Genomic DNA, 14,523 nt, shown 5'->3' with positions numbered 1-14,523 from the left:
GATAGACGAGTAATAGAACCATTTTAACCTTGAAGCTACAACTATGATGTCTATATTCTATAGCAGGGGTGGGCATTGAACATTTGTATCCATTCGCGGGACGCACAATATAAAATTGGGATATTAAGCTAAAATCCAATATTGTTATTTGATTATATAATGACCGACGACATGGAAATACTGTATATGTATTTGTACATTCAAAACAAACAAAACTTTGATTTGATGATGCCGTATACGCGTTAGAAACATTGACGAGAATTTATAAGCTGGTCGTCCCCATGGTCAAAATTAGATATGAAAGTCTGTTGTCCCGAGTCTTAGAACTGGATATGTAAAATTGAGTCTGTGAGCAGCGATCTGTTCACAGATATGCTGTGCTGATGGTACTTTTGGTCCAACTCCAGGACACACAATGCTAACAGCATCATAACCATCATGTTACCTTTAAAGACGCTTCTACAATACTTCTCCTCATACAAAGAACGAATCTATCGAACACACTCGCAAATCGGTTTTTCCAAGTACAGCACTAAAAATAATACACTTGCTCGCTCGTGTTGCCAATCTATCACACTCGCGGTCCGAATTAAGTCATTTACTTTCACTTTCTGTGAGCAATTGAAACCTTGCCAAATACATGGGCGTCGAGATCGGGCTATCGCGCCATCAATGGAATAAAAAATACTATGGTAAGAATCAGGATCGTAACAGCACTTCGTCAGCTCCCCCCCAAGTTTGTCCTATGCCCCCCACAAGGTGATAAACCGAACTTCCGGGGGCTGCGTCCCTCCCCCTCATGCTATGAGCTGTTTGCCCCTAGTTGTCATCTACAGCAGGTGTTATTTAAGTGCTTGTCTCTACCTAACGCGCGAAGCGCGAAAAATTTCTGTAATTCATGATTGAATCGGTCAATATGATCGGGAATTGCATACATATTGCTATCATTTTTATCCTCTCTCTGCCCACGTAATCAGATGCACCGGTAGAGCTGTGTGAGGATTATTGGAAAAGGTAGAACCCCTAAATAATATAAACATCTTCGGGCGTACCCGTTGGTATAATAACTTCGTTGCATGGTGCTATTTCGTGACCTCCTATCCGCTATGTAAAAAGATATTGCAACCGCCCAAACGTACTTAACTAAAAGACGTACACGATTTCAAATTGGAATTTCTTTACTGGCAAATAATGTTCCCTAGAGATGGCATCTGTCTTGTGGGCTCAGATCGCCAGGACAGGAACATTCGGCGCCAGCCATTTAGGCGCTTATGGACAATTAAACATATATGTATATATCTCGAAGTTTTCGGTCAGAATAAGGACAGTCCTTTTCGGTCAAGGTCTTCTCGCTGCTGATCGTTCTGGCACACTTCTCGGAGTCGCATATTACATTGCTACATAGCCTATAACGTTATATGTCTTGGTGCGTCGTGGCGCGATAATGGCCGACGCCGAAGTGCCCATTTCTATAAATGATGCGTATTTTTTTGTTGGGGAAGGGTACCCAATATTCAATAATTTGACAACATGAAATATCGCACGGCGCGAAAAATGTATGAAAAAGTTGCATAAATTTCTAAAAAAAATACTTTATAATTTATGTTATATCAATAAATAATTTTGGACCCCCTTCGAGCTTGCCCCCCCTCAATTGGGGGTTTGTGGTGCGGCAGTTACCGTACTGGTAAGAATATTACTGATCATTATCCTGTTGAAAGATATTAAGAAAAGGTTTAATCAAGTACCCACAGTAATTTGATTTTTGTACGCATTTTCTCAATTTTTACAACGTTTCTTGAGGCTTTCGCGGGCCGCACAAATACCACTTCATCTATTTTCAGAAGACTCAGTAATGCACATATAGGCAATAAATCATTGGTCAATTGTTCACGGAGATCTCGCGAGATGGCTTCGGGTGGGACGAGTGCGTTCATAGTACTTAGTTGAAGCAAATTGTTATTTCGTGACCTTCGGTAAAATTCGTCGCTATACTCAACAGATATTAGAATCACTCACTATAGTAGACCAACTCGACCAAACTAACAGAAAAACTCATTTAATGAGATGACTCATGTGATCCCAAATCCGCATTTCTTCATGAAATGAAATGTTTTCCTCTGCAGGTCGCTTTTGTTCAGCAGGGCCAATCTACTAGAATAGGACTATGGGGCGCCGTCATTTTGGCGCATGACAATGGACACATTTATTTATTTATTTATTTATTTATTTATTTGTTGGAAGAAGAAAAGGAGTGGCGCCTATCATCGTTAGGTCTTCTGCGCCACGACATTACTCAATTTTCTAAGGCGACAATTCAAATAAATCGATAACAACTCAGCACATATTCTACAACGTATTTCAAAATGCTTGAATCCGTTAGTAAGTTCACGAGGCGAAATGGAATGTTCATACAAACACAAGCATAACGCAGGAACGTTCTATGAAATTAATGTGAAGGACAGCTCATGATAAAATGATCGATAGGTCAGGTCGTGGTCCGGTAATTTTGAGGATGGACTATAGTATTTATTTTGTAGTAATTGCTCGTATTTCGACTTGAATGTGGACAATGGACATGCTCGTCGACTGTGGGATGGCCGGCGGGATACTGTTCCACACATCAGGTCCGGCATATTTGATAGAGGGATGATCTTTTCGGTCGATCATACGATATTTGGACGACGTGGACGCGCGTGTGTTGTACTTTTGCGCTTTTGCTTCCGAGGTAAAGAAGTCATTGGAATATTCGGGGCAATGACCGCAGTGGAACTGATACATAAACTTGGCGATTTCTAGTTTCCGCATATCTTCTATGTTTAGGACACCGAATCTTTTCAGCAGCAACTTGTTGGATGGACAATGGACAACCAGGCCCCTTCGGGTCCCTAGCTATGATCGGGAGTACATTATTTTATAGTTTTTGCAGTGGCCCGAGTGCAGTTTTACTGACAGCCCCCCCCCCAACAGAGGATGCCATATTGTAATTTTGATTGGATTAGGGATTTTAAAGAGTATCAGAAGAACCCAGGATGACATGGAGCGTCTAAGGCTGTAGAACAGGCCGCACTTGGTGATAATTTAGCGTCTAGCGACTGAATATGACTCTTCCAGGACATGTCTGAGTCCAGTAAAACCCCGAGATATTTGGCATTTTCTGTGTTGGAAACGGGCTGACCAGCGATGTTAACGGCTAGGTTATTTTTTTGAATTTCCTGTCAGCAATTGGGATTTCAAGGCGTTTATGCAAAGGTTATTTTGGGCCATCCACTCATGCACTTTGGGCATTTGGTCACTGGTCAGGGCATCCTGCTCTGCCGTCGAAGATGCGGAACAGAGGAGGTGAGTATCATCAGCGAACACCGTGGTGTTCAATGAGGAGGTTTCAAAAATGTCGTTGACATATAAGGTGAAGAGGACCGGTCCAAGTACTGAGCCTTGGGGTACACCACAGGTCACTGGGTGAGGAGAGGACAAGGTGTTTGAGATTGCGGCCATATTCGTCCTGGGTAGTAGTAGTGATTGGAGTATTTGGTTGTATTACGGTAAGCATCTCCTCCCTGGACGTTGGGGGATGCGAAACCCTAGCGGTACAACCATTACTGTCCAATCACTACTACTACCCGTGCCCAGGACGAGTATGGCCGCCAGGCCTTCATAGTCGAACCGGGATCTGAGGCCGCATCGACGGGCCAGTATCCCGGGGCACAAGTATGGCGGCGAAAGGGATCAGTGGCCGCAGACGCCTCCTTTCAAAACTTGCTTGTGCCAGCCGTTTGTACCTTGAAACAGAAGAAAAAGGTAGAAACGTTTGAAGCAACCGAGATGGGAGCTTTGTTTCCTACAACACAAAGGATCCTATTACGGCGCTTGTGACGCCGTGCTGAGGTGCAATACCCACAGTACTGTCACAAGCGTTTCGGGGGGAGGTTTACTGCGGTTCCTCCCGAGCCCTAGAAAAATGTTTGAGATTGCAACCATTTGTTGGCGTCCAGTGAGGTAACTTTTCATGAGCTCAAGTTGTGGGCCCCGAAATCCGTAACGCGACAATTTCGAGATGAGAATTTTATGATCTACGCAGTCAAACGCTTTTTTTAGATCGAGAAAAATGCTACATCCCACATTTCGCTTCTCTGAGATATCATAATACTGCCCAGCCACTCTAAAGAGGGCATGTGAGGTTTGGTGTTTGTTTCGGAAGCCAAATTGTTGAGGGGAAACGACAGACATTTTGGCGAGGAATGAGGATAGGCGGGAGCAGTGTTCCCTCTAAGCTGCGCACGTGCGAAAATACGCAGTGATGACACGGTCTCTGCGCACAGAATATCTAGGTTGCGCAGAAAAAAACCGAAGTGATGACCCTTTTTTTAGTCGTTACGCACTCTTGTCCAAGGGTCTGCGCAGTGAGTTGGTGAGTGTGCGCAGACTCGTCAAAAATTAAAGGGAACATTGGGCGGGAGAGGAGCAACTTTTCGAATACAACCCCGAGAGAGAGATATGATATTCTTTTTCGCCTGCACCATCGAGATGCTTTGACGACGGAGTTGCGATACGGCCCCATGAGGTCATCTAGTCTGCGCCCCCGTTTTTTTTCTCCTCCATGCTATCCGTGATTGCTAACCGCCTAGCAGGATAGCTGCGGATACCATTTTTCGAGTCTTTGGTATGATCGAACCCACGACCTACCGCTCGAGAAGCCGGACGCTTAACCATTACACTATCTCGCTCGGTTCCCGATGCATGGGAGAACGGATATGGGACGGTAGGTTGGTTGGTTGGTGACATTAGTTCTCTTCTTGTTCCTGGGTGTGACGAGAAAATTCATCTGTCTATCTATATATATGAACAATTATGCTACGGATATATGGATCTGAACATCGATAAAACCTCGTTCGGCTACGGCTGCTGATCGGGATTCCCATCATCGGTGATCTGTGTACGTTACTCGCATGACAACCGCAAGATGTCAGTACTAAGTCTTAATGTAAGGTATTTTCCAATAGAAACGAATATGCATAACTGCTACAACCAGAGATGGTCAAAGTAGAAAAGCGTGTTTCTACTCAACTCAAGTAGAAGTAGAAATACCGTCGTCAATGTCTACTCAATTACAGGCAGAGGGGGTCAGTAACGAAGTACTTCTACTTTTTCGAAGTACTCAAGTAGTTTTCCTCTACTTCTGGTACTTACTCAAGTAGATCTGATTTTCGCTACTTCTTCTTCGTAATATTTTGTGATCTGCTTACTTACTTTCGCTATTTTCAGTTTGTCAAGTAGAAGTAGTTTAATACTCCAATCAGGAAGATAGCCTGAGGAATTTCCGGGCTGTTTTCACGGAGTACCAACATTTAATTTTCATAAAAGTTGAGTAAAGCCCAGAATTTTCGTGCGCACTGGATACGGAGTAACCAGTATAATTTCACGAAAGTATCGGTGAATATAGTTTAGGTAGCGGGTTGAGTGGTTCTGTCCACACCACATTGTCACCCTTCGCCATATCAAATATTTCATCACAGTATATATGGCTCATCATAACGTTTGAAACTGATGTTTGGCAATCCAGCATTTACTTATCAAATCGTAATCTAGCGGTTCATGGCGTGTCCTAATCTGGAAAAGTGGACTCTGACTTTTTTTAGTTTTAGAGCTGTTTTAGCATACCAACCTTCGAAACATTCCGGACTAAAGACATAAAATACATGTTCCGCTTTTAGAATTAGTATTTATATTTCACTTCAAATTACCAGTAGCAAATACTTTGAGTTCTAATTAATATCAGTTCTTTCGTCTGGATAACATACATGTTGAAGTATAAAAGCAAGTGTAGTGATGCCTTTAATTTCCGGAAATAAAGCTACACAATATGGCATTTTTACGGTCCACCATATTTTTCATTTAAGTTTACTAATTGCACAAAGTGTTTACACCGTATCCAATACAACTTCTCCGTATTGCTCTTCGATCAAACTACGGGCCTTATAATACGGGGGAGAGTGCCATACCATGATGTTTTCTAAAACGTGCTGATCGTGTAAACATAGGATTATTATCGCATTTACATATCAATACTATCATTTTCATCCCATGATGCGGACGAATGCTTATGCTGTCGAAAATTGGATACCTCCTGGTATGCATCAATATGAATAAAGCTCGATACCTTTCACATAGCTCAATTTGCAGCTTTTGACAATCCATGTGAACGAATTACCATCGTTTTCACAACTACTTATTTACTTGAGTAGATTTAAAGTCAGTCAATTCCACTTCTACTTCAAGTAGTTTTAGGTTGCTTATGGAAGAAGTACTTCTACTTCTACTTGAGTAGCTTTCTTGACTACTTTGACCACCTCTGATTACAGGTACATGTACCAATTTTGAAGACATGTCAAAACTTCTTCAAATGGAAACAGAAAATGAAAGGCTTTGCTGCCTTTTTTTATTCTGCGAATTACATAACTATATGAGATTACAATCCAGAATCATTATATAACATCATCCATTGTTGTGAAAATCTGTCTCTTATGCAATGTCAGCATCCTAGCAATTACATAATCTCATAGCGAAATCTGTCCGCACTCTGCACCGGGCCAAATATCTTGCGCCGATCGCAACGCTATTTCGTATATCGATGATTCATTCCCGCAGACACGCGAAAAACACGAAAACATTCAAGTGGATCTCAAGATGGCAAACCGCTGCGAACTCAATCGCGGTTCAGATGCCTTTTTGAATAGCCTATGCTATTCGCCCACATCTCGAATAGTATGCCATTGAAACATATTTACCACCCGTTAGATTAGATTGTCGATGTAGGCTACAAAGTTCACATATTGCCAGAGAAGGGTCTTAGATCATCCCAAATTATTTTAAGACTCATGAACAGGCCTGTTTATTTTTGGATATTGGGTTTTATTTTTGGAGATTCTCCAAAAATAAGATTTGAAAACATCCAAAATTAAGCTTTTTCTGGATGATGTTTTTACAAGTTACTTAGTGAAATAAACGAGTCAGAGCAGCGTAAATACTGTCGAAACAACCAGGAAACTCACAAAAACCGCATGTTTGTGTGAGAGGGGGTTTCCGAAGCGCTAAAAGTACTTCCACCTAATGGATGGATCAGAAGCGTGGCCACAAGGGTTGAACAGGCGACCGGGTATGAAATTGTGCGAGTGCGGTGCGGGTTACACCACTGGACCTTGTGGCGAAGGCCTTATACCGCCAGCTCTGCAAGAATCTATTCGTTCACACGACAATGGGATTGAATGGCCACCTCAGATGGCAACAGAACTTGATCCGGGAGATGAAAAGTACGCGCCCCAAGCCCAAGTTTGTTGACACCCGTTGGTGGTCAATTATGAACGTGAGCACTTGGTTGAATGGACACGGTATCATGCTAATCGAGGTTATGAACGAGAAAATTCCGGCCTGTGCACCTTCGTCGCAGTGGTGGATCCAACTAATCGTGCTCGATCGCATGGCCACAGACCTGAGCACTACCGTCACGAAGCTTCAGGGACTTATTGAATTTCTGATCGTGGAGCAGCAGGAGCTACATCGCATGGTCGAACGCGTTCGAGCTCGGTGCACAGCTGAGGACTGGGACAATAACACTCGCGGCAAGGACGATTTTCTGGTCAGAGGGTGCTGGGCTATCAAGTACATTCGGAGTTACCATATTTTGGAAATCTGGAAAGAGGACACTTTTTCAAAATTTTCAAACTTGCGATACCAGATGTAAATTTCGTAAAAATGATAATTTTTCCCACTTCGTGGTCGGTTGACTAAAAAAAGGTCCAATTTCCAGCTCCGCTCCCAAAATAGCCGCCGCAGCAGCGTCACGTCAGAGCTGATTTACTGTATCTCAGTCGGATTTTACCCTCTATTTAACCGAAATCCTAAAAAAACAGGACAAAATCTCAAAAAAGAGGACATTTGGGCGTCCTCCGAGGACACTTTCAAAAAAGTCAAAAAAGAGGACGTATGGTAATCCTAAGTTCACTGAGGCACGCAACTTCGTGGAGGATTGGGGTGTTGAGTCCTCGCGACCTTCTCGAGAATATCGACGAAGAGGAAACACAGCCCACGTTCGATAGAGCCGGGAGCCTTATTGCATGGCTCATCAACGGCATAAAGAAAATTGAAGTTGCCGATATTGAAAGGGTCGTGCCCTGTCTATCACACCAAGTGGTTCAACCTCGTTGGCCCTAGGTGAGAGGACACAACAAACAGTTCTTGCTCTTTTTGATTCTAATAATATAAACAACAGGCTACTTTATTTGCGGCTCCGTGAATTGATCCACAAACACCGGGGTCGGCTGTCGAACAAGTGGACACCCAAGTAGCTACAGAATATCGAAGACCAATTCCAGTCCATGTCTTTCCGATGCAAAATGGACGTCACTTCCAAGCGCATTATTGACCAGCGCTTGTCAGGAACAACGACTTGGAACATTGAAGAGTTTGAAGCCATCCGACAGTTCTTTGGACCCCTACTGGTCGATGTTTCCCCAACTGCGACGGTCGAAGCCGATTTCACGAACATCAAGTGGGAGAAGGGTCTTTACCGGGCGTCTGTCACTGATTTTGGAGGCCATTCTCCAGGGCAAAGACTTTGTGACGAAAGCATTGATAAGTTAGATCAAGAGCACTGATGATGTCGATGTGTTGAAGGACATGAATATATGATAATAACTAACTTTCGGTGAAGTTTTCTAGTAGTATTAGGGATAAAAACAGCTTCATTTCTTAATTTTGGAGATTCTCCAAAAATAAAACTTGAAAACATCCAAAACTAAGCTATTTTTGTTATTTTTGGAGAAATCCAAAAATAAACAGGCCTGCTCATGAACCCTGTGTTATCCAGCCGAAAAAGAAATATCAAATTTGCAATATTATAGATGGTCTACAAAAATCTTATGACACGAAAAAATAAGTTTTATAATTGTTAAATAAGACAAAGTAGACAACCAAATTAGAAACGGGAACAAATCTTATAAATCAGTATAGCATGCCAGCCCGGGCTATATGCAATAATATCAAACGTGATGGTCGCATTTAGCTCCATTTATGTAATACAATATGAAAAGGCATCAACTTGTGACTAGATGTGATGAGTAAGCTCTAGTAATCGTTTCTAATTCGCCTGGACAGGTGTTGTTAGCAGCAAATTGCCAACGTCGATGCTGCTGTTTATAAAATTCAATCTCTTTTTTTTAACAACGTAGAATCTGCATATGCAGATTGTCGTGTGACCTCGACTTGGCACCAGGAATGAGGATTACATAATAATTGCCTGCTGATTTTCATCGAACGTGAGGCTTATCGATTTTATCTTGGTCACGCACCAGGCGCCTGCCGCGGAGTGCACAATTTGCTCCGATTTCAGCGTAAACGTACAAGAAAATACAATCTTGATGATATGATTCCTGCTTACCGCCTAATTCTAGTGACCGGGTTGCGGAACCACGAAAAAGCTACTTTGAACAAGGAGTTGTAACTCGGGTGGATTGCATCCGAGGTGCGAGTATCATAATGCTACAGGACCGAAACAGCACTTCGTCAGCCCCCCACAAAAACGTTGGTCTTGACCTCGCCATAGGGTGATAAACCGACCCCACTCAGGATATTCGCATTTAGCCAATGCTTATCATCGACATTGAGTGTACTGTTTAGGGAGCTAGGTGGTGGTGCCTAAACGTGCGAAGCGAAGCCACAAATTGCTCACAAATTGATGTTTCTTTACTGGCTAATAATTTTTTCCTGCGGGATTTCATTTGTAGTCTGGGGTTCCGATCGCCAGGACAGGAACATTCGGCGCCAGCCATTTAGGCACCTAAGTAAACATATATGTATTGTATCTATATCGAAATTTTCGGTCCGCACAAGGACAGTCCTTTTCGGCCAAGGTCTTCTCGCTGTTGATCGTTCTTGCACACTTCTCGGAGTCGCATGTTACAAGGCCTATAACTTCATATGTCTTTGGTGCGTCATGGCGCGGTAATCGCCGACACCCAAGTGCTCATTTCTATAAATCATGCGTATTTTTGTTGGGGGAAGGGTACCCATATATTTGTCAATATTTAAACGCGCACAGCGCGAAAGAAAATTGAAAAAGTTGCATAAATTTTTAAAGAAGTACTCCATAACTTATGCTAATTCATGAAATAATTTTGGGCCCCCTTCGAGCTCGCACCCCCCCAATTGGGGGTTCGGGGTGCGTCAGTTACGGCCCTGATGCTATATATACTCCTTCACTGCGATATCAATGGGCTGCAGGGTTTTGTCCGCCTAAGGTGTGGCTTTTATCCGCCTAAGGTGTGGTGACGGCAACAAATACTCCTGTCCTTGCAATCAATGTGCCCCGACCCGCGACCAGCGGAGGAAAATATTGCACACGTATATAACTGGCGTTGGTACACGGGTGTGAATTCACACCCGCGGTACACGGAACCGGAAGCTATCTCAGACTTACACTACGGTATAAATCAAACAATATTTTAATCCAAATGATGCTTGCACGTAGAAACGTGGGAAGGTATGCCGAGTAAAACCGGGATATAATTCTGATTAGGTTCTGCTGGCGTGTACCATCCTTTTGGTGTGAATACACACTCTTTTCGCTAAGAGTATGCAATATTTTCCTCTGCAGGTCGCGGCTCAGATTACAAGGACATGACTATTTGGTACAATAGCACAATGAACCCACTCCAAGATAACTCGTCAGAAACGCACGAATAATGAATATAGCATGCCGCATGGGTGCTCTAAATTTTTCTTCGACACCACTTCCATAAGCTCTATCAGTACATATGATCACGTATGTGCAATATATGCCTTATGCAAAAACTACCATTATTATCGAATTCATGCATTAACTTTGAAATATTTAACTTTGCATGACTGTGCACGCCATTGCCGTAGCTAAGGATGGTGCGAAAGAGGCCATGCCCCTCCCCGTTTTTCGTAAATCAATATAAAGTAGTCTACTTTTGGGGCGATATCATTTACTACCCGGGCTGATCAAGCAACAGTATATCGTAAATCTAGATTTCAGTACTCGACTATTTTGCGTTGACGCTAAGATTCTCATTCTCATTAGATCTCTTGGACGGTAGACCGCGGCTTTCCGAAGGGTTCATGGGCCTCAATTCGGGAATTTAGCGTTATACACTTGTTTTGTCGCTTCATGCAGACTCATTTCGATACTTGTTGACTTGTTCATAAAAATCTATATTTTGGTACATGCCAAAAATACCAAAACTAGCTTATTTTTGTCATTTTACAATTTTTATTTTTGGCAGTTTTGACATTTGGTTCCCGAACCGCCAAAAATAACACGGCCTGAGCATAGGCGTGACGCAGCTAGTCTATGATGTCAGATTCTGAACTTTCCTATCTTTTCAATGTACCGCAGCATTGTGATCTGAGTAATTGAGATGATTTGATAAACCGTAACTAATGAAAAATAAGTGTGTGTTTGTGTATGCAGATCGACTGCTGCGTGCTAGGCTATCGCTCATTTTCAACCGAGCAGCAATCCGCTAATCAAAGCAACAATAACACGAGCTTAATTTGCAGACACGCAGCTGCTAGCCTGCTACGTGGTAGCTCATCAGATTACATCATCGTCACGCTTGACAGAGTTTTCGATTACATAAGAAGTACAACTTGTATAGTAAGCCGTCGGCAGTCGTGCCACGGCAGTATAATAGTGTTTCGATTTTGAAGCGATCTAACATCGAGCAGAATGGCGGATATCGTCCTCAATCGGCATCGTGGGTATGAAATGGCCCCGTATTCTGTGATGGAGAAGGTTAGTATATGCAAGGGATGGGTTTAGCGTGGCTAGCCGCTCGTTACTGATGTTGGTGTTGCAGAAAGACGGTTATGAGAAGCGTGAGTACGCGTCATTGCAATGGTCCTCCACCACAGCGGAGCCAGGCAAGAAAAGCTTGGGTGGTCCATTCCGAAAGCTATTCAATTACATAACTGGATCCAACGAACAAAGTAAGCTACGTGCAAATATTTATAAACTGACTCGAGTGTGAAATTATGAGTCTGGTTGAACTGGATGAGCTCGAATCGTTGGTGAACGATGGTTCCTAATGATTTATTGAATTAATTAGAATTTCTTTATTGTATAATGTATATATTGTATGTTGTTAGCTTTATACCTTTTACGTGAATCGCAGGGCCAATACAACTTTCGACCCGGATATAAGTATCTTGCTGGCCACGGTTTGCCTACTTCTAGTAAAATTGAATTTGCCTCTATACTTCGGGATGATAAAAATATGTCCCTTCACCGACCAACGCTGTGTAACATCCTAGTTCGTCGGCCGTGATAATTTTGTTGTCATTATAAATTCGTGATACACTTTTAACCGAGCCGCAACAATAATATGACCCTTAACAATTTCGAAGTCCGAAGCAGGTCTCAGATCGTTTTCGGCATTCAGTTATCATATGAACCGATCAACAATCATACTAACCTTGATGAATGCCGTATTTGTTACGTCAGACGCGAAGATTAGCATGACAGTACCAGTACTAATGTCGTACGATGGATCCGAGGATAAACCGACAAGCCGCGACAACAAATACCAAATGTCGTTTTACACGCCGAAAGATTTTCACGACAAGGCTCCCCAGCCGACCAACGCGGACGTCTATCTATCCACGACTCCAGGAATGAGCGTCTACGTCAGGTTGGTTGGCGCAGCAAAACGTTCCAATCCCGCGCTCAGTCGAGTATTTTTTGATCGAACTGAACTTGTGGTACTTTGTTTTCCGGCTACTGTAAATATCCCATGTTCTCCCCGACCCATAGGGCGTTAATGATGATGATGGTGATGATTTGTCGGGTTCTTAAGAACGTCCCAATCCGCCGTGTCAACCAATTTTGTCTATTTATGCCGTCTTTTTGAAGAGTCCGACACCTTCTATTCGAGTTTCAACGGAAAACCTATCAGCATTCAGAACAACACTCATATTTGCCAAAACCGGCGTGGCCCGCGAGATAATTTTCGAAATTAGTTATATTATAAAAAAATAAATTACCCAGGTAATTTATTATGAACTTTCAATTGCGAGGCCAACCAAAAAGTTGATTAGCCTGACCGCGATATGTGGGAGATTGATGACTAAAATATCAGTTCCGACTCATTGGCGTAGCCAGGGGACTACCACATTTTCGTAGATCTTGGCATGTGACCATAAAGCGGAATATTTCGTGGCAGATTTAGTAGATTTGAAATTTTTCTTAGCGCTTCGCGCGATTTATTGTCACTCGATTTCTTGCTTTCAGTATTGGTGCCCCATCCTGAAAAAATTACGCCCAATTAAAATTACGCCCAATTTACAGAAATGGTTCTAACTATATTCAAAATTATGACAGAACGTGACGTACAACAAGCGACTTCGCGTCTGCACTCGCAGAAAGGTCGTCGGCGATGAAAACTTTGCACAAAATGATCGACACATGTTCACCGAAATCTTCGATATTGATATGTCCAAACGCTGAATAATCCTGTCCTTGTCAAATGAGCTGAGCGGTTTACAGAGGCGATCCGCAATATATTAAAGTAACAATATTATTGAGCGAATTCATTAATTAACTTTGAAATCTTTTTGTGCTTCGCGCGGCTAGGAGTTTTTATGGCATAATTGTTATCGAGTTTGATGCGTACTAAGATAAGTCTTCTATTCCCCGTTACATAGTCCGGATCCCTCCTCGAACGACTAAAAAAGGTCAGCAACAATCAAGTCGCCCGCGCAATGGCTCGTAAATCTGATGTGACCCGTTGGCCGAAAAAGGCTGGCCATGCAGGTTTATGTTGAGAGACAGGGCCAGATATCTGATTAGGTTAGGGGTAGGATAACGGTAAATTTGGCGGTGGGTTAAGGCTAGTTTTCATTGTGTCGCATTCTCAAATGTTGGCAACCATATTCATGATAAGACCAGTTTGTTCTCGAATCCGTATGTTTCCATATCTGGCATCGAGTTTTGTTCTTTATCGCTCACAAGTATTTTTGCAGTTCTTATGCGTTTCACTGTTTTCAGATTCTGTCTAGTCCCCGCGTAACTGTGGCTCGATTGATATTCCAGCACTTATAGCGGCTGGACTAACGAACAAAAAGAAAAGCAAGAGTTGCAGAAATTGGAAAGTTCACTTCAGAAGGACGGTATGCCTTATCAAAAAGGAAAATTTTACATCGCGGGATACGACAGTCCGTTTCGGCTATGGGGCCGTCGAAATGAAGTTTGGATTCTGGCAGATTAGTTTTGTCCGGTGTGAAGTGTACCGACCATTAGTTTTGGGCTATGGTTATTTCGCGGAACTGTATTGTGTGTGACACCTACTAATGATTGCAACATCAGAAGATGTTTACGCGATGCTACACTTTCCAGAGATCCTATTGCATCGCCTTCGTTTGCCATTATGTCATACCTGTCGAGTTTATTGCCTCGCAAGTTCAGCCTTTCATTCATTTACTACAAATATATATTTTTAATTGAAA

At 42.7% G+C, this 14,523-nt stretch overlaps 1 protein-coding gene across 2 annotated transcripts; it reads left to right on the top strand.

Moving 5' to 3' along the window:
- The first annotated feature begins 11,656 nt into the window (after window positions 1-11,656).
- Window positions 11,657-14,523, top strand: LOC145433745 (heme-binding protein 2-like). Of its 2 annotated transcripts, none has more exons than XM_080310944.1 (4): window positions 11,657-11,815; window positions 11,880-12,009; window positions 12,524-12,710; window positions 14,111-14,523. In XM_080310944.1, exons 1-4 carry the CDS (start codon window positions 11,750-11,752, stop codon window positions 14,283-14,285), a joined length of 558 nt encoding a protein of 185 aa, XP_080167070.1. In that variant the 5' UTR covers window positions 11,657-11,749; the 3' UTR covers window positions 14,286-14,523. The 2 variants fall into 2 exon arrangements, with proteins under 2 accessions (XP_080167070.1, XP_080167072.1); XM_080310946.1 differs by having other exon boundaries at window positions 14,066-14,288.

The sequence above is a fragment of the Botryllus schlosseri genome, chromosome 2 (genome assembly GCF_051294905.1).
Source record: "Botryllus schlosseri isolate E-star chromosome 2, Bs_hap1, whole genome shotgun sequence".
Classification (NCBI taxonomy): domain Eukaryota; kingdom Metazoa; phylum Chordata; class Ascidiacea; order Stolidobranchia; family Styelidae; genus Botryllus; species Botryllus schlosseri.
This window is presented reverse-complemented; position numbering and strand designations above follow the sequence as displayed.